This window comes from Hevea brasiliensis, chromosome 9, assembly GCF_030052815.1.
Source record: "Hevea brasiliensis isolate MT/VB/25A 57/8 chromosome 9, ASM3005281v1, whole genome shotgun sequence".
NCBI classification, from domain to species: domain Eukaryota; kingdom Viridiplantae; phylum Streptophyta; class Magnoliopsida; order Malpighiales; family Euphorbiaceae; genus Hevea; species Hevea brasiliensis.
Window position 1 is genome coordinate 18,159,754 of NC_079501.1, and position 25,787 is coordinate 18,185,540.

General features: G+C 31.2%; 2 protein-coding genes across 5 annotated transcripts; one reads left to right on the plus strand and one right to left on the minus strand.

The window, feature by feature from the left end:
- Positions 1-908: 908 nt before the first annotated feature.
- Positions 909-2,815, minus strand: LOC110651755 (protodermal factor 1). 4 transcript variants are annotated; one of them, XM_058153257.1, is made up of 4 exons: positions 2,319-2,815; positions 2,061-2,198; positions 1,511-2,000; positions 909-1,416 (listed from the first exon to the last, which is right to left on the minus strand). In XM_058153257.1, the coding sequence occupies exons 1-4, from the start codon at positions 2,476-2,478 to the stop codon at positions 1,086-1,088; spliced, it is 1,119 nt and encodes a 372-aa protein (XP_058009240.1). In that variant the 5' UTR covers positions 2,479-2,815; the 3' UTR covers positions 909-1,085. The 4 variants fall into 4 exon arrangements, with proteins under 4 accessions (XP_058009240.1, XP_058009239.1, XP_058009241.1 ...); XM_058153256.1 differs by having other exon boundaries at positions 1,511-2,060; positions 2,091-2,198; positions 2,319-2,643; XM_058153258.1 differs by having other exon boundaries at positions 2,091-2,198; positions 2,319-2,641.
- Positions 2,816-13,026: 10,211 nt separating this feature from the next.
- On the plus strand, positions 13,027-25,787 carry LOC110671503 (obg-like ATPase 1). Its single transcript, XM_021833982.2, has 13 exons — positions 13,027-13,184; positions 13,330-13,425; positions 13,782-13,949; positions 14,859-14,982; positions 15,723-15,814; positions 16,553-16,651; positions 17,157-17,270; positions 18,076-18,140; positions 18,524-18,640; positions 19,591-19,666; positions 20,574-20,666; positions 21,416-21,466; positions 25,239-25,787. The coding sequence occupies exons 2-13, from the start codon at positions 13,339-13,341 to the stop codon at positions 25,335-25,337; spliced, it is 1,185 nt and encodes a 394-aa protein (XP_021689674.1). The 5' UTR covers positions 13,027-13,184; positions 13,330-13,338; the 3' UTR covers positions 25,338-25,787.

The window sequence follows — 25,787 nt, forward strand, 5'->3', positions numbered from 1 at the left end:
TACTAAGGTGTGCGTCATATTCCTAAATCACGTGTGTGTTTTTACCTTTGAAAAAAAAAAAAAAAAGGAAAAATAGTATTCAAACTGTAGAGAAGATTGATGCATAAACCAGGCTAGATCTGTTTTTCTTTTGGAGATAAATGAAGGTTCTGCAAATTTCACCAGCAGCAGGGGGGACAAAGGAGGTTTCCTGAAGTGTTGCACTCCTAATTGGCCTAGCGTTTCCTCGAAGTTGTGTTGATATATGGAACAAGATGTGACCTATAGAGTATAGCTATGGCTCCCTTGTGATCTTTCAGATCAGTGGTGTAACATCTTAGAAACGAAGCGTGGATGGGTAAGCATTGAATATATATGTGCAGTGACTGTTTACATTTGCTACTTACGGGCTTGACCTGTAAGATCGATCATTCAATTCTCATTCATTAGTAAAGACACGCTCTCTGCAATGGGGTCTACCTAATAAGAATTATTACACCGTGGCTCTCTCTGTTCATTTTCCGGGGTTATGTACAGCTTGCCATCTATTTCATACAGAAGGAACATTATGTCTCCCTACTGAAAATTTCACAAAGTGATGCTTGTGTTTTTCAGCAAATTCCCACTGGCTTACTGCATCTATGTGTGTGTGCATTTTTTTTTTTTCATTTTATTAATTTATTGGATTTACAAATACTTGTACAAGAAAAATTTTACCATAGGGAGATCTGTTTAATTACATATGTCTTTGTATTTTTCATTTTACATAGATGAATTGTGCTTATTGTTGCAGAGTCAAACGATCCACTTAGGGATAATATGAAGAAATCTATATGTGCAAGCGTAGAAAATTCGTGTCTATATAGGAGTGTATCTGCAGTGTCCTGTCAATAGAATATATCACTTAATAATTAATCAGAGAATATGCATGGAACTAAGTACGCCATAATCTTACTTAAAAAACATCAACTTAAAGCATTCAAATCTCTCAACCCTGCCTATAATAAGAACATCGAATATATATGAAGATACTACCAACGCATGAAAACTAGCACACACCACAATATAAAATGCTTTCCAAAGAGTGAAAATCAAAGGGTGACTAATTAGTTTCTGGGCTTGAGTCTGCCTTCGTTGGCTAGCTTAAAGAGCTGTCCCTGAGCAGCTGCAGCCTTATTGGAGGCGAGTGCAGTTAGGAAATTCTCCCTGACTTGACTTGTAGTGAAAGGAAATCGTCTGGCGTACATGGAGTTGAGCAAGGCAGCAGTCCCTTCTCTGTAGAGTGTTCCATACCCATCAGTCCGTGTATTTGATAGTGCTTGTGGCAAGCTCATGCCTGCTCCAAGCCCCGGCAAGCTATTCGTTCCAAATGCGCTGCCTAGGGTTCCCCACCACCCCAGGAGACCAAATATTATTCCAGGATGATTCCTCCAGTAACTGCAATTACACAAGCATTTGGATGTCAATATATGGTTACTACATTATGAAAGAAAAATTAGTGTCTTCCATATAGTGTAAGAGAGAAACTTACTTGCATGTGAATGGTGAATTTGGATCGGGAATAAATGGAGGTGAGGGAACGAAAGGGGTGCTTGGAGGTGAGGGAACGAAAGGGGTGCTTGGAGGGGTCAGAATGATAGGTGTTGGAGGACTACCGCCAGAGCTTGGAGGAGAGGGGTAGTATCCACCACCTCCTTGAGGAGGATCTGAAGGTATTGATGGAGTAGGCACAGTTGGTGGTGTTGATGGAGTAGGCTCACTTGGTGGTATTGATGGAGTAGGCACAGTTGGTGGGGTCAGAATGATAGGTGTTGGAGGACTACCGCCAGAGCTTGGAGGAGAGGGGTAGTATCCACCACCTCCTTGAGGAGGATCTGAAGGTATTGATGGAGTAGGCACAGTTGGTGGTGTTGATGGAGTAGGCTCACTTGGTGGTGTTGATGGAGTAGGCACACTTGGTGGAGTTCCACAATTTCCATTGGATTGGGTTGGGGGGGTGGGTGGTGCGCCACCATAGCTACCTCCATGTGATGGAGTGCCACCATGGCTACCTCCATGTGATGGAGTGCCACTATGTCTACCTCCATGTGATGGAGTGCCACCATGGCTACCTCCATGTGATGGAGTGCCACCATGGCTACCTCCATGTGATGGAGTGCCACTATGTCTAACTCCATGTGATGGAGTACCACTGCCATGGTGAGGGCTTCTGGCTGAACCTGCCATTAATTAGCATACATATGAGAAGTGAATAGATTATTGACACATAAACTATAGAGTTGATGACAAGAACACGAAATAAAGACGTGTTTTATTGAAGAAATAAAAGAAAGAGAGACCTGTGGGGGGACTTGCTGCATGTGGGTCTGGGGATGGGTAGTTCTTTTGATCTTCAAAGAATGTAGCCATTACAGGAACAATGACCAAGTTTTGGCAAAGCAGCCCGGCCCCCAAAACCCACATCAACAATGAGGTTTGCTTGTATTTCTCCTTCCCCATGATCTCAGTTCTCGAAGAAACACAAGCAAGAAGAAGAAGCTTTGAATGATGATGAGTAGCTGAGAGAAGGGAATGGGTGATTATATTATAAGGTTGACAGAGCGCAGTAAATACTTCAGAGTGGCAGGTCAAGGAGTAGCCGGTTAGTTGATGTGTTGCAGAAGGGTATTAATGCCTACTTTTAATGTCTCTTAGATCCACTCTCTTTCCCTCTTCTTTTCACCAGGTAGATGTGCTTTTTAACCTCTTCTTGGAGTTGTAATCTTCAAGATAAGCCTCTATTTAGTGTTGGTTTCTGATGGATTTTTCATCAAAATCAAGTGAGTTTGATTTGATCATAACTACATAGAAATTGAAGTTTGAAAGCTAAATTGGTGCAAATTAAAGATCTGTGACTAAATTAAAATTTATCTGTACTTTTTTCCTATTCTTTCTGACTTGGGCTTAAGGGTTCAGCAGAAGTTGAAATAGAACATAAAATAATACGAGCTAATTTAAGCTTGGGGCTTATGTTATACTTAACCTGTTTTGTTCACAGGAGTTGCAACGTTATGGAAGAGTTATTTCTGATTGTACATGCTGATAACCATGGTTCCCTCAAGTGACGAGAAGAATTAATCACATTATAAATAATAATAAGAATAAGAATATATGTCCTTAAACTAGTAATAATTATGTAGATCATGTGTTACATGAAATAGGAATATGTAGGATGTAGTTATATAAAGGATATATTATATATACTTAGTTAATTTTTATCTCTCTTTCCATTTCTCTCGCATTCTCTCTTTTTTCTCTCTTTATTTATTTATTTTTTCTCTCCCTCTATCCTTGTAGTTGTCTTTGCCTTCACGTTTCTCTCTTTATTCAATTCCTCTCCTCTATTGTCCTGTATCTTTCAATCTCTCTATAGTTGTCACTCTCCTAACACATCATCATTAATTTTTCAAATCAAGAAATTCAAAATTTTCAAATCAAGAAACACAAAATTTTTAACAAAATTGTATTAAACAAATTCCAATAAATTGTAGAATTTTTAACTTGGTGTGTTCTAATCTCACAAATTCTAAATGTAAAGAACGAAAATTAAACAAAAAAAAAAAAAGCCATTGCCTTTTTCTTCGAGTCAAACTGCGGCAACTAGAGCTCAGCTTGCAAGAAGAAGAGGAAGATGAAGAGAGTGATATGGAGCGAGATCGGGAATGAGAAGTAAAGGACAGAGATCGAGAGCGAGAGTTAAACCAAGAATTTAAACTAGAGTGTGACTATGACTTAAAGTGGGACCCACAGAACGAGCTAGCGCTACAGGTGGCGATCTTGAGTTGGCTTCGCCATGGACATAAAGGCAACACAGTAGACGATTAATATTTTGCATAAAAAATTAATATTTATATATTTTAATTAATATTTTACATAAAAAAATTATTTTAATTAATATTTTATATTTTAAAAATTTAATAATTTCATAAAATATTTAAATTTATTTTATATAAAATATAAAATATAAAAAATTATAAAATTATTATAAAAAAATATATATTTTATATTTAATTAAATATCTATATAAATATATTCGAGTAATAAATATGTAACAAATATTATCTTTTAAATCTGAATCCATTCTAATATAATATGTAAATTCATTTAATTAGGATTCGATTGAATTGAATATTTATAAAAGCTCGACCCATTGTCACCCTAGGTGAAGGAGGCAAAGAGAATTAATATATTTATATTTTTAATTATAATTAATAATTAAATAGATTAAAGATGGCCGGAGAAACATTTTATAGATTAAATGAAATATTTAAAATGTTTTAATTTATTAATGAAAGTAGGGATGAAAGTAATAATAACAATAATAATAATAATGATTAATGTATGAAAGTTAGACTTTAGAAATACTTTAAAAAAATTAGTCATTTGGCTTTTTACAAAATTGACACATAAAATTTCGGCAAATGATTTATAAAATTAATCCGCTTGACTTGATAAATATTAAAATAATTAAATTAATGTAATTTAAAAAATAATAAAATAATTTGTTAATTAGTTTCTTTACAAATTTTAAATTAAATTATATGCACATTTATATTATTTATCAAAGACAAAATAATAAAACGGCTATTAAAAATATAAAATATTATATTATTATCTTGTAAAATTAAATATTTAAAAAAATAATTAATACTCATTTAATAAATGAAAATTTTATTTTAACATAAATTAAAATTTTATTTAATATAATTAAATAAAAAAATTTATCATCACATATATATCAAATTAATTAATTAATTAATTAAGGTGTTTATAAAAGAGTAAAAGAGCAAGTGGCAAAAATGACTTACAAAATTAAACCTCTAAGTGCTTGATAAAATGACAAATGTCATATAATTAAAAAAAATTAATTAAATTATTTTAAAATTTAAAATCAATGATATATATTTTTATCTTTTTTAAAAATACATATCTAATACTTAAAATATATAAATATAAATATATATGAATGAATGAGAAATTTTTTTTTTTTTTTTTTTTTTTTTTTTTTTTTTTATAGTCATAGAAGTTAGAACAATAAAAATAATTATTTTTTTAATTATTTGGTGTGCAATTTAGATAAAAAATTTTATTCATCTACAATTTATGGTCCCAATTACTTTTAACCCATTTATAACATATGTGATTATGTAAATATATAAAATAATTATTAAATTATGTTACTAAAATTAAAAAATATGTAAGCTGTAAAATGTGTAGGCAATCCAAATACTAAAAGAAATAAAGAGAGGCTCAGATTGAAAAAGAAAATGGATAGATGGACCCACAATTATGAGATCATAAGTTGCAGGTGCATAGGATTAAATACTGTGTCAGAGAAGTTGGTGAGTTATAACAGAAAATGAGTAAATACATCACACGGCTCAGCAAATAAAATATATATATATATATTAGTGACTTCTCAAGGACGGAAGGATACGTTTCAAATTATTATTAAAATTACATTTATTAAATATATTAATTAATTAATTAAAATGTAAAAGTAATATATTTTAACTTCACTGTGTTGAGTCGAGAGTTTTTTTTTTTTTTACTGTCTTGTAGGAGTGTAAAAATTTATTTTACGATTTGAAAAAAATTGATATATGTATTTTATTTTTATTTTATAAATTGTAAGTCACAGATAAAGTAGCGAAAAACAGACACCACGACTGCCTTCTGAATTTCTTAATTAGTGTTACTGACAGACTGTCAGTGCCAGGTGGGGCTCCATAGTTGGGTTCAAACTCCTTATTTTCGGATGAGTAAACTTCACCATTGAAATAAGCTCCTTTTAGGATAAGTAATAAACTTTTCAGTGGTTTTCTTTACCTTTTAAGGAGTTAAATTAAAATGACTTTGTTAATTTTTTAAAAAGTTCAAATTTTTTGGGTAAACTTACTTTTAACTAAATAAGGCATTTATAAGAGAGAATGTGATAAATATAAAATATATTTTAATACTTTTTCTTTAAGTATTTAGATTAAACAGTTCTTTTTATATCAATTTAAATTATTTTTTATTTTAATCTCATTTGCTTTTAGAAATTTAGATATTATGATTTTGATTGAAATAATTTTGAAAAAAAAATTATTTGTAATAAATTATAATTCATTGTTTTAACAATATTGTTGTTATCATTTTACCTTGTTGTTCCTTATTTTTATTTTTCTCTGATTTTATTTATATTAATTTTAAACCACTTAAGTGTTGATATAAGAATTTAAATTATTTTTTATGGACATTTTAATTGTTTTAAAATTATTGAACTATTTAATTATTAAATTTACGTTAACGTCATTAAATCAATTTTAAGATGACTATATTTTATGATAAAATAAGTTTTACTTTATACATCAACATTATATTAATAAAATATCAAATTTTAATATCATTGAAAGAAAAAGTATAATAACAATAAATTGCTGATATATTCTAGCAATATTTATTGTGTACTTTCTTTTTTTTATCTTTTTTATACTTTAAAATGTAATATTTTGTTTGATATTATTATTATTATTATCTAGAAAATTTTACAATTATTTTTGAATATTTAATTAAAGTTGTTAGTCTATTCAATGTGTAAATTTGATTAAAAAGCAACAAATAGTGTTAGGGTTTTTTTTTTTTTAGATTGCTTTATAATTAAATATTTTTATTATCAAATTATATTTTATCCAATATATTATAATAAGTAAATTATATTATATTAATATTAGTCAGTATTAAATTAACTATATACTCATGCCTAATATATAAATGATTAAAATTGTATTTCTATTGAATTGAATAAATGATTTTAGTAATTACGGAGGAATAATAATTTTGCTTATAAGATGTAACTCTAATATTTTATATGTGAAAATTCATATACATTTATTATTATTTTATTTTAATTAGCTAACAATAATTTAATATATTTATAAAAATATATATATATATTTTTTATTAGATGGTCTACTTATTTATTTTTAGATATATATATATTATTTTTGAAATTAAATATATATCTCGACTGCCTTCTGAATTTCAATTAGTGTTACTGACAGACTCTTATGCCATTCTCCATAGTACTCTTCAAACTCCTTATATATATATATACTTCACCATTGAAATCATCTCCTTTTAGGATAAGTAATCTCAAAACTTTTGTCAGTGGTTTTCTATCAAATACTTTAAGGAGTTAAATTAAAATTTTATTAATTTTTACACCACGTTCAAATTTTTTGGGTGAATTAAAATTTTTTGGGTGAACTTACTTTTAATAATAGGTGAATTTGATTTTATTTTCTTTTCGATTTGTTACCACTACTCTAGAAATTTATTTATTTTTTTATTTTTTTCCTTAATAATTATTGGTATTGAATTGGGTTGATAAAATTTTAAAAATATAAAACTAATTAATTTTATATATATATATATATATATATATATATATATATATATATATATATATTAAAAATTCTTATATTTTACTATAATTTAATATTTCTCTTTATAAACTTTGGAACTGAAGATCAAAATAAATCTAAATTATTAGACAATTATGAATATAGAACAACGCATCAAATCAATTACGTTGCACAGTTAACGTACTTATTCACACACCCCCCCTCCCCCCTCCCCCTCTTTATAAATTTCTTAGCATTAAGTTTGTTATTAAATGAAATTTTAAATCAATATTTTAACAATGATTTTATATGTGATTTTCTAGAATTTTATTTTATTATTGAATTTTATTTCGATTTTGATTAAGATATAATTGATTTTAATCGATAAATCATCACATTAATATGATTAAAATTCATACTTTAATGTATTATTATTGATTGATATTTGACTATAAAATTTACCGATGTGTTCGAATTGATTGAGATTGATTTGATTTTATTGAAGTGATTTGAGATTGATTTGATTTTATTGAATTGATTTGAGATTGATTTGATTTTATTAACTTTATCAAACTATTGAAATATCTATGTGTGATTGCTTTTTATATACACTTTATTTAATGATAATTTATTTCATTATATATACAATAAATACACATCTACGAATTTGGACATTTAAATTTTAAAGTTAATGGGCATTTATAATAGAGAATATGATAAATATAAAATATATTTTAATACTTTTTCTTTAAGTTTAAGTATTTAGATTAAACAGTTCTTTTTATATCAATTTAAATTATTTTTTATTTTAATCTTTTTTATACTTTAAAATGTAATATTTTGTTTGACATTATTATTATTATTAACTATAAAATTTTACGATTAATTTTGAATATTTAATTAAAGTTGTTAGTCTATTCAATGTGTAAATTTGATTAAAAAGCAACAAATAGTGTAAGGGTTTTTTTTTTATAGATTGCTTTATAATTAAATATTTTTATTATCAAATTATATTTTATCCAATTTATTATAATAAGTAAATTATATTATATTAATATTAGTCAGTATTAAATTAACTATATACTCATGCCTAATATATAAATGATTAAAATTGTATTTCTATTGAATTGAATAAATGATTTTAGTAATTACGGAGGAATAATAATTTTACTTATAGGATGTAATTCTAAAATTTTATATTATAATAAAATAAAATTAAATATATTTTTAATATAAATATTTATCTATTTATTAATTATATTGACATAATATAAAAGAAATACTCGCAGCATTGCATGAAAATGTTATGTTACGACCCAACCTATGAGCCGAACCGGCACTAGGACCTGGGCCAGCTAAAGCCTCCGAGACCCGTAATAAGTCTAACTATTTCTCAACCCAACTCTAAGGCCCATTTGGGCTCAATTTCAAGAATTCAACCGGACAAAGTCCGGCCATAAAATGGACCATTTAACGGGGAGTTTTTTACTCGTCTGACCTATAAACACAATATATAATAATTTGGGGAGCTCAACTCACCCTCCACATAATCAAATTATCATAACTCAAATGGGAGCTCGACTCCCTCATCTAGTCTAACATACATGCATTTAATAAGTTTACAGGTTCAACATGGCAAATATATTATAGACCCAAAATCAAATAAATATTTCTAACACATGAAGAATTCTAGGAGTTAACAGAATTATACAAACATTACAGACATTAATAGACGACCTCCGAGGGAGAGAGGCAAGTTATAACTAAACAATAAATCTCCTGTATCCTGGAAAAATAAGGTGAACAGGAGTGAGCGTTTGACTCAGAGAGTAAAATACTAATTTTAACCATAATCTCTATAGCTATCTAAAGTTAATGCACCATGTGGAGTGACATGCAATATCATCATAAATTCTCATACAATTCACATCATAACAGCAAAAAGGTAATTTGGAGTATTGACACATTCAATAATGTCAAACAATACATATAGAGAGATGATCCCCTATACAGCCCTCTTAATCTAATTTCTGCCAGCGAGTGTCTCTAAAGCCAGATTTTCGCTTAATAAACAAAATGCGGGGTCCCAGCAAGTATCTCTCAAGCTGTGTCTACCCGTCCTGTCTATATCCAACACCACACATCACACGAACGCCAACGCACGCACACTGCTCCAAATTACCACAAATAAATCCATAGCACTTCATCCAGTAAGAATGCAATACAAATCATGCCTAGTGTTTAACTATATATATATATATTGTTAAATGATGCATAGGCATGATTGAACATATAATAATATTGAAATTACAATCAAAATTAATAATTTACTCACAAATTTGAATCGAGGTCACTGCGGTGGCTGGGCTAAGGAAGAAGGCTATCCCGGCTTACCTGACAATTTTATTATAATTATTTAATACATTTGACTCAATATAAACTAAGAAAATACCAAAGATATCCTAAGTCGTACCAAAAATTCGGTAGAGTCTTCCCTATACCTAGGACCTACCCAATCTGTAAAATGCTTTAAATAAAACTTCTAAACTCAACCCATATCTCATCATCATTATATGGCCCCTCCTGAGCCCTTCAAACCAAGCAATTATCACAACATCAGACAACTCAATTATAAGACTTCAAAACTAATATTTTTCAAAAACTATTCAAACTAACTTAAAAAATTCTATAAACCTGCCTTGCGGTCCTTAACAATATTATAAAACTATTGCAATAGGAATCATAATTTTCTTATCATTTACGAATATTTTATAAATTTTATTCTAACCCAGTACAGGGCAAATTTTGAGTAATATAGAGTTCGAGTTTACCTATGCCAAATCTGACACCTGGAAGGCATCCAAAACGTTTTAAAATGATAGGATTGACTATAATATTGATCACGTTTTGAGACAGGCTGCTGGGCAGCCGGATCTGGCTGAAAATGAGATCCCGATACCGGTGACCTATCTTTGATCCGATTGCACCTAAATTATGCTTAAAAATTATTAATAATTGTCATAAAATTATTTTTAAATTTTAAAAATTGAAAAAATTTAAAAATCTCACAAAGCGATCTGAACCGTCCGATTATCGCATTTTTCCAACGGTATCTAATCGGAGTGGGGCCGGTCCTATCTCGAATATCTCGTTGTCCTCAGTCCATCGGTGGCCTCGAATTTTCGATCTGATGGTTGGATCGCCGGAAAAGTGGTTGGAAAACCACTGCCCAAAATTTTCTCTCTCATCTTTCTCTCTCTTCGAAACTCGCCAGAAACCTCCATGGAACGAAGCACCGCAGGTCGGGATGGGAAGCCCGTGATCCCAATAGTCGAGCGCCACCCCTCCCATGCTGGTAAGCCATCGGAAACGGCCGAAAATGGCCTTGGAAGTCCTCGCCGTCGCTCTCTCTCTCCCTTCAATTCTCGTCACTGCTGCCTTCTTCCGTCACTATTTCCTATCCACTGGTGGTCGCCGGGTCACGCTGAAGCTGCTAGGGTGGTCACGGGCAGCGGATCACTTGCCGACAAGAAGAAAAACAGGAGGGAGGAGGAGAGAGAGTCGGGGAGAAAGGAGAGTGAGGGGGGGGGGCGCTGTGCACTGCGTTTTGGGTTTTTTTTCTTTTTTTTTTAACTTTTAATTACACTATTAGTCTCTCAACTTCTTAGAGGTTTACAATTAGGTCCAAAATTATTTTATTTATAATTTAAAAATTTTGAGTTGTTAGATTTTAAATCTTGCAAATGATAGTATCATGCAATACAATAACAACAATATTGTTAATTTGAATGCTTTAGTAATACTTGTGTTTTCTCAATATCTTCCTACACTGATTGAAATTAAATTTTAAAATATTTTTTAATAAAGTTATTTTAAATTTTAAATACATATTAGCATTTATAAATTTTAAATTTTCATAAAAACTTAATATTCTTCTTTTGATCACAAACCAAATGAAAAGTTGTAATCAGGCGCTAGGGTTTTTTTTTTTTTTTTTTTTATATTGGAAAAGAGAGATTTCATTAGCATTAAGCATTAGCCAATTTGATATACAACAAATTAGGGAATTGCATAAGGTTATTAATAATTTTAATATATAAATAATTTTAATTGATATAATTTTTAATTTGAATATATAAATTTAAATAATTTATTTTTTATTAATTAAAATATTAATTCATATTTTTTAATTATTTTTTTATCTCTCAAAGGTTTATAATAAAAATAATAAAAAAATAATAATATAATAGAAAATTTATTTAAAGATATAGTTATTTTTTATATATTTCATTTTTTATTAATTAAATATAGTTTAATAATTTTTATTAATTTTCTATCTCTCAAATTTGTTAGTAAATATTACATAATAAAAATATAGTAATGTAATAAAAACATTGCTTAAAATATATAATAATTTGAAATGGATTCAATCATATGATTATTTTTATGATTTTAAATATCAAAATTTTATTATATTGTTAAAAAATAAAAAATAAAATTGAAAAATATCACGTGACAATTTCTTAGATAATGCATGTGACAATATGTTTATTATCTAAGCCCAAAGACAGTCTCTAAAATGGTTTGTCATTGAAAGACCTATATTTCGAGATTGGGTAATCAGAGAAGTCGGTGCATTCATTAAGTTTGGAACAATGGTAGATCATATTGTTAGCCACGCTTAATTCCCGACTGGAATTTAAAGTGCTTTTCATTATAACTTAAATGGGAGAAAGGCAAAAATCTAGCCGAAATTTCATATAGAAACAGATATACAACAGAGATATTATTCTTGACAGTATTTACCATTTCGCTTTAATCTTAATAACTGACTTGAGTGTCGGAGTAGTTGTTAACTAATCACCGACTCTCATTTAACTTTTGCTTTTCAAGTGACCTTTGGTTCTATTAGATGCTGTAAACTTAATATTGATAAATGTCACGACAACATTAATATCTTGCTATTTTATATGGATATATAGATAGATGTAGATTTAATTTTGCTTTTTCGTCTACTCAATCTGCACAAACATTAGTCGATCTAGAGGCGTACAATTGACCAAAAAGAGTGATTCAGTAGCCAGCTCCAAACATCTTGATTAACATTCCCAAGCTCTCAAGGACAATCAATAGAAGGATGGTTAAAAACACTGAGCTAACAGATAAGAGTCAGTTTTAACAATAACAGATGACCTTTGAAGCAGGCGCCAGCAATTTGATAATTATAAGACCTTAGAAGCCAATGGTTAGCTTAAACTTTCCAAACACGACCACCTAATGAAACATCACGTCACATTTATCCATCATTAACGAAAAGGATAATTTAAATGATTTTCACAGACATAGACAAATAAAGGAAAAATATTAATAATTTCATTATGTTAAACAGTTAAAATAAAATGAGTTTTTAGCGTATTTAATTATTTAATGTAACTAATATATATATATATATATAATATAAAAAAATTAAATCAAATAAAGAATATTTTAATAATAATATCTTAAAGAAACTTAATAGGTAAAAAAAAAAAAAGGTGTTGTACAGTTGCGTCTATGGCACGCAAGAAGCGCAACCCTTTGCATTAGAGAAAAACTACATCGTATTAATAAAAACTACGCAGTTTTAGGGTTAGGTTGCACCATAACCTAAACCAGCCGTCAGCCGCATCCACGCTTTATTTTTTTTTATCTGTATCTCACTCAGGGTCTCTCCAGTCTCCTGCTTCTTTCCACGGCATAGATCCTCGTCGTCCCCGATCACCGAGACACTGATTTCAGGTTTCTGTTTTAATTTTACTTTCTCTGTTACTTTCCCTCTTACGTGTTCTCATTCCCTTCTTCCTCTTCTCATCGGAACTTTCATCGTTTACTCTTATTCACACCTGTGGAGCTCTGGCATATCTTACTCTCTGCACATTTCCAGATAAGAAATATGCCTCCAAAATCAGCAAAATCGAAAGAAGCACCAGCTGAGCGACCAATCCTTGGAAGATTCTCCTCTCACCTCAAGATTGGCATCGTAATTATTGATTATGCTTCTTTTTATTATTTAATTAGTTTTATGCTAGTATTTTCCTATTATATTCTCTTCCCTTTTGAATTCTGTAGGTGATAATTTTGAATTAAATGAAGAGTGGATAAATTAGGGGAAAAGCTTACCTTGTTGCCTTATTTATGTTGTATTCCATGTGTTTATCTCATATCTTTGTTCTGTAGTGTGCTTATCTGAGATTAAACTAGGGTTTTAATAGCATCTAATTTGATGTTGAAAAGTGAAATGTCTCATATTCTTCCAATTTATTTTGGCTTTGGTATTTCATTTGGTTAAAAAAAAAAAGAATTGAAAATTTAGTGTTTTTCTCCATTATTCCTCAGGTTGGATTACCAAATGTTGGCAAATCTACTCTTTTCAACACATTAACAAAGCTATCAATTCCTGCTGAAAATTTTCCCTTTTGTACCATTGAGCCTAATGAAGCACGGGTTTATATCCCTGATGAAAGATTCGAATGGCTTTGCCAACTGTATAAGCCAAAAAGCGAGGTTTGTGATTTAGATTTTTTAATATTTGTTTGAGTGTAGTTGAGCATATGTGTCTCTGTTCTGTAATATCGATGACTTGGATTATGTTGGAAAATTTTGATGAAAGCTTTGCCCTTTGTTAGCAAATTTTTGTAATGGAGTACCTCAAATTGTAAATTTTGTATGGGGTTTGCAGAAGCATCCATGTACATTAATATTGATTGGAATTTTTGCGATAATTGTGGCAAATTGGCAACTATTTGATTTTATCAGAATGTGGCTAGATACTTTAATTGGGAACAGCAGAGATTTGCCTAAGTTTCTCTACAGAGAGACTAGGAGTACCTTATTTATAAATTGAATGCAAGAGTAATATTTCTCTTTATTAGCTAAAGCATTACATGAGTTTGTTAAACCATTAGAAGGAAAATGAAACTTGAAATAAGGTTTAGATTAAATTCAGGTAGAATGTTGAAATTGAATGGAAATAAGATATAAAAGGCCAAATTTGTTCATGTAGTTGGTGACCTTGCTTTTTATTTTTATTTTTTTTTTCATTTGTTGAATTTTTTAGTAATGATTTGCTATTCATTTGATCTTAATTTTGTTTGGCATGTTAGCTTTTAATGCTTGAATACTTTTTATTTAATGATGCCAAAATAAAGCATGAAATTATTAAAATATGCAAAAACATAGAAATAATATGAAATGCAATAGTTTGTGATGTATTACATGAAATTCAACATGTGCCAAAACATTAAAGTTTTTCAAGTAAGGAAAAATGTTTACTTTAAGTGATCACAAAATAAGTTCATTCAAAAGATATAACTTTGCCATTTAAGATTCATATCCAATGCATCTAACTTAACAATTTATCTTGTTATTCTCTCTTTATGCTTTCTGCGTATTATATCAAATTATTTTGCCCAGGTTTCAGCTTTCTTGGAAATCCATGATATAGCTGGACTGGTTAGAGGTGCCCATCAGGGGCAAGGCTTGGGCAACAATTTCTTATCTCACATTCGTGCAGTTGATGGCATTTTTCATGTGTTACGTAAGATGCCTATTGTTTTAACGCATTTCATTTTTGAATCTGCTACTTTATAGATTTGCGACTCTTATCGTGCTATGTGTAAGTGGATGATGAACTGATATGAAAAAGAATGAGATTCTGATTTGTAATCCCAATATTAATTTGTGATATGCATGTAGATATATGGGGTTTGTTGTAGTTCTTTTATTTTACTGTGTGAAATATAAGTGTTGTCGTTGCTTTATTTGGGGATGATGATATTTTCTGTCAATGTAGCATTATATAAGCACTTAAAAAGGTTATATGCATATTGTAATAGATTGGTGCATGTATTATTCTTGTTGGATAAGCGTAAGTGGTTTTATTTTCCATGAAATGGTTGGCTAAACTATTACCAAATAGGAAACTTTCATATTTGCTGCTGCTCTATACAACACTAGCATATGCTTCCCCTACTTGTTAGGTGGAGTTATACATTAATCTCCATTTGATAGATAAACCATAGAAGAGTCTTAAAGAAAGGTAACATTCTGAGCATATAATTCTACTTTTTCTTTTTAAAAAGCAGACAAATTTTCTTGCAAGCATCTTACAAGAAATTTTGTTTCTCGTGGGTATTTTAATGTACTTGTAGTCAAATTGGCAGTTTGTTACTTTGTTTGGTGTTGGCTTTGAGTACTTTTAGTTCTGCTCATTTGATTCATGAGATTCTAGATATTATCTAATTCCTGAATTTGCTTATTTTTGCCCATGTGTTATAGGTGCATTTGAAGATCCAGATATTATTCATGTTGATGACTCTGTGGATCCGGTGAGAGATCTAGAGGTTATTGGTAATGAGTTACGACTAAAGGTATGTGTACTAATGTAATTATGGCATTCATATAATTTGTACTGGAGTTTTGTATCTGGACTTAATTATTCAAAATGCTTTTTGGGTCTTAAAATCCTTGTTTCTGTAGTCTTGTTATGTAATGGTTCCCTTCCTGTCTTCCAATTATTGATGCATTAGTGATGGAATCTGTGTTTTGGAAGTTATCTTTCATACAAACTCTTTATTTAACTTGATGGTATAAAATATATTTACTGGGAAATTCAACTGTGAAATCCTGCTGGTGTCTTATGCGTATGTTGTTGTATAACATGGTCTAGGTGTTTTCCGGCCTCTGAGGACAATAAGTCTTATGACGTAAGAGAATTAGATTAAATTGTTTAAAATTCATGAGGCCTACTTTAGCCTAGACACCCTCAAGCCCAAAATATGCAAGTGGCACTTAAACTCTTAGTATAACCGTATATGGCATTGATAAATTGTTACAAACACAAAGAAACATATGAAATTTATGTTATTCAAATGGTGTAAGTTGAGAAATAGTTGAGCGTAGGCATTGTGCATTTTAAATATGTGTTGCAGTTGCCAATTATTTCATTTTCTATCTCTAATATAATTGTAGTGACTTCCTTTTCTTCTTTCAAGCTTAACGCCTTTATCTCAATTTCATTTTCACATATTATTATTATTATTATTATTCAGCTGTGATGTTAAATTTTATTTGTTGAAGTAGATTTTTATAACCTACCTTGATTACAGGATATTGAATTCATGGATAGAAGAGTAGAGGATCTTGAGAAGAGCATGAAGAGGAGCAACGACAAGCATTTAAAAATAGAGCACGAGTTGTGTGAAAGGGTTTGTACTGTATTCTAGCAGTTTGGAAGTTTGTTTTCCTTGAGTCTATAAATTTATTAGCATATTTAGTCTGATCCTGCATTTTTTGGATTTTGTCTTTTGCATATTCACTAAAGGCATGCAAGGCCTTAGTGCCTCATTCATTGAAAGGCGAGCAACCTGATTTAAATGCATGCCTTTATTGTCAAGGCATGTCAAATTGTCAATGCAATCTTTCCTAAAATTTTGAAGAGGAATCTCTCTCTCTCCGTCCCTTCTCCCCCCCCCTCCCTTCCTCCCCCCCTTCCCCACGTATTTGAATAATTTCTTAGGGAATGAACTCCGATTGGAATGAGATTGACTACTTCCTAAGATTTGTTTATCTTTAGCTGACTTCCCTATTTGTAGTAGATTCCTTTAATATGGTTATCACAAGCTTGAATTTTCTTTTTCCATATTTCAATTCACACTATCAGCACTTAAATATGTAGCTGGTGTTTAGTGGTGGTGGTTTATGGTATTGCAGGTTAAGGCATGGCTTGAGGGGGGTAAAGATGTTCGCCTAGGAGACTGGAAAGCTGCTGATATTGAGATATTGAATACGTTTCAGTTGCTAACTGCCAAGCCTGTTGTTTACCTGGTAAATCTTCTCTCCCGAGCTCCCTTTCAAATTATAGCTGGGAAAAAATGTTTCTATATTAAGTTAGCAATGTTTTCATATTCACATGTCTGCTGTAATTATTTGCCCTGTGCCCCTTAGTTTTTCATGTAATCAGTTTATGCATTAGTATTTTGTGGCTTCTGTTTGTTAAGAATATTCTACAAATCAATGCAACTTATCATGTGATCTTCTGATGAAGAAGGAAGGCTGGGGCAAGTTAATGACTTGTTTCCTTTATCGCTAATCAGTAACAACTTATCATGAGCTTATCCGTGTGGTGCAAAATTTCCAATCTAATATGCTGCTACTAGTATACAAATTTGAGCATATCAAAATTTAACTTTGAAAAGTTAAGAATTCAAAAGAATTATAAATCAAAATGCAAGTGAACTGAAATACATCTATAAAATTTCCTTATGCCAGCATCATAAAAGGGAGGCAGGTTCAGGCCACATGGCATGAAAGTATTATACATCAGCTACTGTTTCCTAGAAAAATAATCTGTTGCCTTGGCACCACACTTACTTGAAAACTATGGTTGGTGAACTAGTGGAAAATTTACCTTAGAAATTTTGATATCCAATTTTAATTATAAAAAAGGAGGGCCAAAATTGCTTGCTTCAATGCTTGAAGGAAGATTATTCTAAGAAAATGCTTTAAAGGTTTGGTTAATGTTCATTCTGCAACCTCTTGCAATATCTTTAGCATGTCCGTTATATGCATCCATATTTCAGGTCAATTAATCATTGAGGATTTTTCTATATCGCACCTTTATTCTTTGCAGGTTAACATGAATGAGAAGGATTACCAGAGAAAAAAGAACAAGTTCTTGCCCAAGATTCATGCTTGGTATTTTTGAACTTTTTTATTTTTGTTTTACTTCATATTTACTGTTCTGCATTTTTTGAGTTTGTCTTTTATGAACTCTGTTCCCTCTCCTTATGTTACTTGTCTGTGGCCATCTATCCTCCTTAACGTTCACCCTTTTTTTATCATATAATTCAATACATACTTGTAGGGATGCATGGATCTTAACATAGTGCGTGGACTTTAGCAAAAGCTCCACTTTTATGCATATCATCTCCTTGTATTTTGTTTGTTCATTTGATGAAATAGTGTCTTGACAGTGCAATACCCAAATCATCATCTACCTTTGATGTTACATGTCAGTTATTTTTGTTGAAGATGATGATTTTGCCAAAAGAAAGAAATTATTGTTTTTTTTTTTACAGGGTGCAGGAACATGGGGCTGAACCAATTATTCCTTTCAGCTGTGTGTTAGAAAGAAATCTTGCCGATATGGCACCAGATGAAGCAACAAAGTATTGTGAGGAGAACAAGGTACAAAGGTCAGTAATGAAAAGCATTACGTGTAATATATATATATTTTTCTTATTTGAAGAAGAATAGCTTTCTAGATATTGTGTTTTGAAGTTTACACAGAATTGATTAGCGTAAAAAAGAATATCATTGGGCTGTCATAAAGATATTGGAAATTTCATGAGTGAGAAAACTTAAGTTACAGTAATTATGTGCTTATGTTTTTTCAAGTAGAAATAAATTATTCAACAGTGCTGCCCTCCATTTTTCTCTTTTGAAGAACTTCAATAATTGGTTTCTACAGTTGAAATTTGTGATTCTTTGTGGTTAAGCATGATATCCTATGATTTATTTCCTTAGCGTCATGCTTGGTTGAGAGGAAGATAGCTTTATTACAGATTTAAATATGGTTGAATATGATGGACTTCATCATAACCACTTGTTCAAAGCTGGATTTTTAATTTTTTATTTTGTGAATCTCAATGGCAGTGCTAAAAAGTCTTAAATAGAAGTGTAATCTGTAATGCCCGGAAGTTGGGCGCTATTCACCTGCTAATTATTTTATTCTTTCAATGTGTCTGAGATAAGTAGTCTATTAAATTGTTTGTATCATTTGTGTAAATGTGAATGTAATGCATCAATAAGCTTTGGCTCAATGGTACTTTGCGTTGTCTCTAAGGCTGAGAGATCTTGAGTTTCAAACCCCATTAGGGACTAAATGAACAAAAAAAATGTAATGCACGCCATAATTGTGAACTCGATTAGTGCTGTTTTACTTTTAATTGTCTTTATATATGATATACCTCAACTTTCATAAATTTAGAGAACTATATTGTTTTACTTGCAAGTATTCCCTTCCTCCACCCATCTGGTTCTATACTCTTGATAAAAATGTCTGATGAAATTTTTTAGAATAAATTTCTTTATTATTGTTTTAATTTGCATATAACTAACTAGACTGTATCGAACTTTGTTACAGTGCCCTTCCAAAAATCATAAAGACTGGATTTTCTGCAATTAATCTCATATATTTCTTCACTGCTGGCCCTGATGAGGTAATATATACATATATCTAACAATTTTGTATCATCATTTTGTTGGTTTCCCTTATTCTTTGCAAGTCTTATGGAAATGTGACCAGGCTAATCAATATATATATGTTTGAAAAAGGGTATTTTGCATGTTTTGGCTATTATTTAAATAATTATTTGTATATATGATATTAAATGTGCGTGGTTCCTTGGTAAATAATTCTTAATTGTCCAATTTAATGTCTCCATAATATTTCTTTTGTTTGCACACGTGGAATGCAGACAACTTGCGATGAGTTGGGGTTTTAGGCTTAACAAGTTATGTGTATTTCTTCTGGCCTTGAAGGCTTAGTGCTGAAATTGTTTGTTGTTTTCAATGTCAAAAGTTTAGCAAGATTACATAATCTAGATTGTTTGACTGAAATAGCTTATTGCTTGCTGCCTTCATCTTGTTCAATTGAAAAGGAATCTTTGAAGAAGTGTCCTTAAGGAATGTGCACTGTCTATTTAGACATGACATGTTGAAACTACTTGTCTTAAAAAATCATCTTGGCTTTCCATCTATTATTGATTAGGGCTTCCTTAGTAAGTTGTAGCTGTTGTACCCAAATATTTAGATCTCCCTTTTTGGTTAATAACATGGAATTCTGATTCACGTGTCCAATTTTTTATGCAATCTGCCAAGAACATTGTCAGAACAATTCTAGTGAAAAAAAAAAGGCATAATAAGTTTTTGGCCTTTTACCATATTTTTTTTATTAACTTGTCTGAAGATAGTTCTATTGCTATGTTGTTGTTGTTGTTGTTATTGTTATTTTAAGTTGTGCATGATCTGTCTCATTTATGCTGTATCTTTTTTACTATCTAGATGGTTGGCAAGCTCCATTTTAATCAATATTGAGCCTCACGTCCAAATAACTTGCTTTTGCAGGTGAAGTGCTGGCAAATCAGAAGACAAACAAAGGCCCCTCAGGCTGCAGGAACAATCCATTCTGACTTTGAGAGAGGGTTTATATGTGCTGAGGTTGTTATTGGTTCTGTTTTTTTGCTTTTTCTTATCATTCTAAAGTTTCTTTTAAGACTTTTAATATTGAATCATACAGTGATTAATCCTTCTCATTGTTGAGTTGCTTATGTTTTTACCCTCAATAATGTTGGTTGCTTTAGCTGTGGGAGTTTTACCATTTCACATTCATTTACTATTTCATATTCATTTATCAACTTTTTATGTAAGATTTCTTTAATATTCATTTTGCAACTTTTATTGTTGAGTTCTTCAATATTACCTTGCTCTTTTGAGTTCAGAAAATAATATATCCAATGTTGAGAATTTTGCTAACCTTGTTGATAACATCCAAGCATATTCTTTAGTTTCTTATAAATTATGAGAATTTTATAAGTTCTCCCAGAAACTTGGTCTTGAAGGAATTATTTGTTAAACCAAAGAGCATTTTGTTAATTTATTAGCATATGGTTTTCGGTGTCATTCTTTTCCTCAAAATTGTCTTGTCTGCTAATGAGGTTACTCCGTATCATGCTTTAAACATGGTATTGTAGCAAATCCCTGCACAAACAGCACCTTCACCAATGCTATTGGCCTATTGCTATTATTATCATGATTGCAACATCGGTCCGATCTCCAATTTGAATAATGTGATCACAATTTTCAAAAGTTCATTAATGGTCTTGATATTTCTTCTATATTTTGCTGATAGTTGTTGAAATGTATAACTTTGCAAAGTACTAATCAGTGGACTTTCTGATAATGCTTAGGTCATGAAATTTGATGATCTCAAGGAGCTTGGCAGTGAGTCAGCTGTTAAGGTATATGCTTGAAATAGAACTTGTCATTATATATGTGGTGATAAAGCAGTCAATCCTCCTTTTCTTTCCTTCTTTGTTTAGCACAGATGATGGGGGGTGTTTATGAATGAACTTTCCCATCTTTCATTGTTCTCAATATAAAATTTTCTAGGTTAGCATTAGAGAAACTAATAGCTAATGTGAAGAAATTAAAAGAGATGTGGTCGTCTCACATGGAAGCTATAATGGGCTTAACAGCCCTGCAATACCCCTTTGAGCTTGAGTAGGACTTTGGATTCCATAGGTAGAAGAAAAAATACCAAAATGTGGAGTAGATTGATATACAATGCTGTGTTTTATTATTACAGTACAATATCACTTGTGTTGCTAGACTGGTAGGATATATTGTTCTATGTTAAACCAAGTGTCTTGTGGATTGTTGATCTATTGCTGATTTTGACCATCAATCGCTAAGAGTATGACATCTTTATAATGGAAACTCCTATAATATCTAGGAAAAATCAGCAAAAATCATTTTGGCCCAAGTCAATTAAGCCCTTAAAAAAAATAAAAAATTCTGCAGTCAATTAGCCCTTAAGGTTTATTTTGTGGTTCATTAGGCTTTCAAGCTTTAATTTTTTGTTAATTGAATCCAAAATTTGGTCACGCGACTAAACTGCCATTAAATAGTTGTTGTAGGACCCATAAATAATAAAATATTATTTTATGTTTTTAAGCTTCTAAAATTAAAAAAAAATAATCTAAACCCCAAACTGCGGAATTTAAAGAAAATTAAAAAAAAGGAATAAGATAAAATAAAAAAAGATAAGGACGTTAAAGAAAGAAGAAGAAATTATTTTAATGATTTCTTTAACAATAGTAAAAGTGGTAATAGCATGAATATAGACTACAGAGCAGTAGAAAAGAATGTGAATTATACTAGAAGGATTAGATCTTTAGAAGTAAAGGAAGCACTTAAGAGAATGAAAGTGGATAAAGCCTGTGGACCCAATGGAATACCAATTGAAGTGTGAAAGTGTTTGGGAGATATGGGAGTGGTATGGTTAACTAAATTGTTTAATAAGATTATAAACTAAAAGAGTGTTTCGAAGATATGGGAGTGGCATGATTAACTAAATTGTTTAATAAGATTATAAACTAAAAGAAAATGCCTGATGAATAGATATGTAATATTTTAGTACCTATAAGAGAGACATACAGAGTTGCTCAAACTATAGTAGAATTAAACTCATGAGCCATACTATGAAGTCGTTTGAGAGAGTTGTGGAACATCGACTACTTCATGACACTTCTATCTCTCCCAATCAATTTGGCTTCATGCCTGGTCGTTCAACTATGGAAGCAATCTTTCTCATTAGAAACTTGATGGAGAAATATAGAGATGTGAAGAAAGATCTACACATGGTTTTTATCGATTTGGAGAAGACTTACGATAGTGTTTCAAGAGATGTCTTATGGAGAGTGTTAAAATAAAAGAGGACATCTATTAGGTACATATAAGTGTTGAAAGATATATATGAAGGAGTAACAACTATTGTGCGCATAGTGGGAGGGGATACGAGATTTTTTTTTCTCAGTTGGATTACACCAAGGTTCAGCTGTAAGCTCTTACCTTTTTACATTACTTTTAGATAAATTGACAAAACATATACAAGAGAGTATTCCTTGGCGCATGATGTTTGCAGATGATATAGTTCTGATAGATAAGACGCGAGAATGAGTCAATAGAAAGCTAGAGTTTTGAAGAAGTACTCTAGAGCCAAAGGGTTTTAAGTTAAGTAGAACGAAGACAGAATATATGCATTGCAAGTTCAGTGAAGGCCGAACTAGTAATAGGGAAGGAGTTGGTTTGGATGGAGTGGTACTGTCCCAAAGTAATCATTTTAAATATCTCGGCTCAATCCTTCAAGTAGATAGGGGATGTGAGGAGGATGTTAGTCATAGGATTAAAGCTGGATAGTCGAAGTGAAGAAGTGTCACTGGAGTTTTATGGTGATCGCAAGATTCCCAATAAGTTGAAATTAAAATTTCATTGTGTAGCCATACGACCGGCCATGTTATATGGTAGTGAGTGTTGGGCATTGAAAGAGTCGTATGTGTCTAAGATAAGAGTTGCGGAGATGAGAATGTTAAGGTGGATGAGTGGTCATACTAGACTAGATAAAGTCCGTAATGAGAATATTAGAGAAAAGGCGGGAGTGGTGCCAATTGAGGATAAGTTGAGAGAAGGTAGATTGAGGTGGTTTGGTCATGTGAAGCGTAGACATACGGAGACTTCAGTTAGACAAGTAGAGCACATTAGGTTAGAAGATAAAAAGAAAAGGAGGGGTAGACCTAAACTGACTTGGAGGAGAGTAGTACAACATGACCTAGAAGTATTACACATTTTCGAGGATTTAATCCAAAATCGTTTAAAATGGAGAAAGTAAATTCATATAGCCGACTTCAAATTTTTGGGATAAAGACTTAGTTGAGTTGAGTTGAGTTAAACTGATACCCAAAATCAATATTTAATATCTTCAACAATAAAAGATTAGCAAATAATTTCTCATTGAAATCAGCAAAAACCAAAATGAAAAATTTGAAGATCCTAAGCTGGATTTTGCAGTACAAACCCAGAATCTTATATGCAAAGTCCAATTTTTTTTTTTTTTTCTTAATCCTATATTCATATTGCAATCTGCAGCAAAATAATTTTCATTATTATTATTATTTTTTTTAACCTCCACCAAAAACCCAAAAATCAAAACAAGAAAACCTAACCTTCTTTGAATTTAATTTCACAAGATTCATGGATTCAATGTCAACTCCACCACCAAGGTTTGTTGCAGACATCTTCTCTAACCTACTTGTCACTTGCCCGCTTGTATTCAAACCCAACCTCTTCCTCTCCCTAGCCTATGACTGTGAGTCTTACATCTTGAAGCTCCACACCTTCGTACTCTTCAACACTTTCTGCTTAGAGTTTCATTTGCATCTTGCTTCCCGCAATCATGAGCTCGTCGAACTCATCAGCCGCAGTTCTGCAGATTTTGTCAATCTTAATTCGAAGCTCATTGATGTGGATGTTGTAGTGCGCAAACAAACCATGATACTGGAGCTTTGGGGAGAAGATTTAGGATTTAGAGGAAGCATGGAGGATTTGCGCATGGCTTTGAGAAGGGATCAAAGTCTCTAGTTTGTTTCAGTGACTGCTACTGATTTTTTTTTTTAGATTCTTTTCTTTAGTATTTTCATGAATGCTTAAAAAAAGTTTAAATAATAAGATATTATTATTTAATGTGTCTTGCACAAACATTTTTATTGATTTTTTTTTCTTATTTTCCCAACTTTACCAAATTATTAATGGCCATAAACTGACTATTAAATTTAGACTCAATGAAAATTTAACATTTAAGGGATTGATTGACTACAAATTTTGTTTGACTTAATTGACTTTAACATGTAACTTTGAGGGCCAAAACGAAACTTTTGCAAGGAAAACTCTACGTTTTCTTTTGTTGTGTTGGGAAATAAAAAATAAAAAGATTCTTTTGTAGCTTGTCTTCTAATGTCTTGTTAAAGACGGTCATGATGCAGTGCAACAACCTCAATCCTAATATCCATTTCAACAATATTGGTATATTAGCGGGGGCTTAATTTGATTGTCATGTAAATCTGTGTTGTAATTAAAATTCATTAATTGCTTGTCATTGATTTCTTAATTTAGTTATGGAATGATCAAAGCTTAGTCCCTTGAAGACATATAATTTCTCTCTGCCTTTTGGTGCAGGCTGCTGGGAAGTATAGACAAGAAGGGAAGACCTATGTTGTCCAAGATGGAGACGTCATATTCTTCAAGTTCAATGTATCGGGTGGTGGAAAGAAATGATATACATCTGTAATGGGCTGTGGAGTAATTTAAGGAAATCAAATTTGATTGTGTGATTCATTGTTTTTGGGGTCACATCTTTATGACAGGGAAAGGGAAAGGCTCAAAGGCATGAGTTTTCCACCTTTGGATTTATACTCGGTGGATGTTGGTGGATCCCATCAAACATTAAATTTTATTTTAGGATTATTATTTCAATATAAGGATGGAGGCTCAACTGCTCAAGTTCATAAAGTTCCCAGTCTCCACAGCCTCGGCTAAAGATAAAAGTAATTGTATTCTGTTTTGCAGTTTGTAGAACTTGTCTTTAAAATGGATGTTATACAGCAAGAGTGTGAGTGCAAACGTTTTAAGAGCTGAGAGGAGCCAATAGATGCTGGTATGTATTTATTATGCAAATTGCCTATTGCCTTCACAAATTTTGATCTAGATTTTCACTTCTCATCCTCA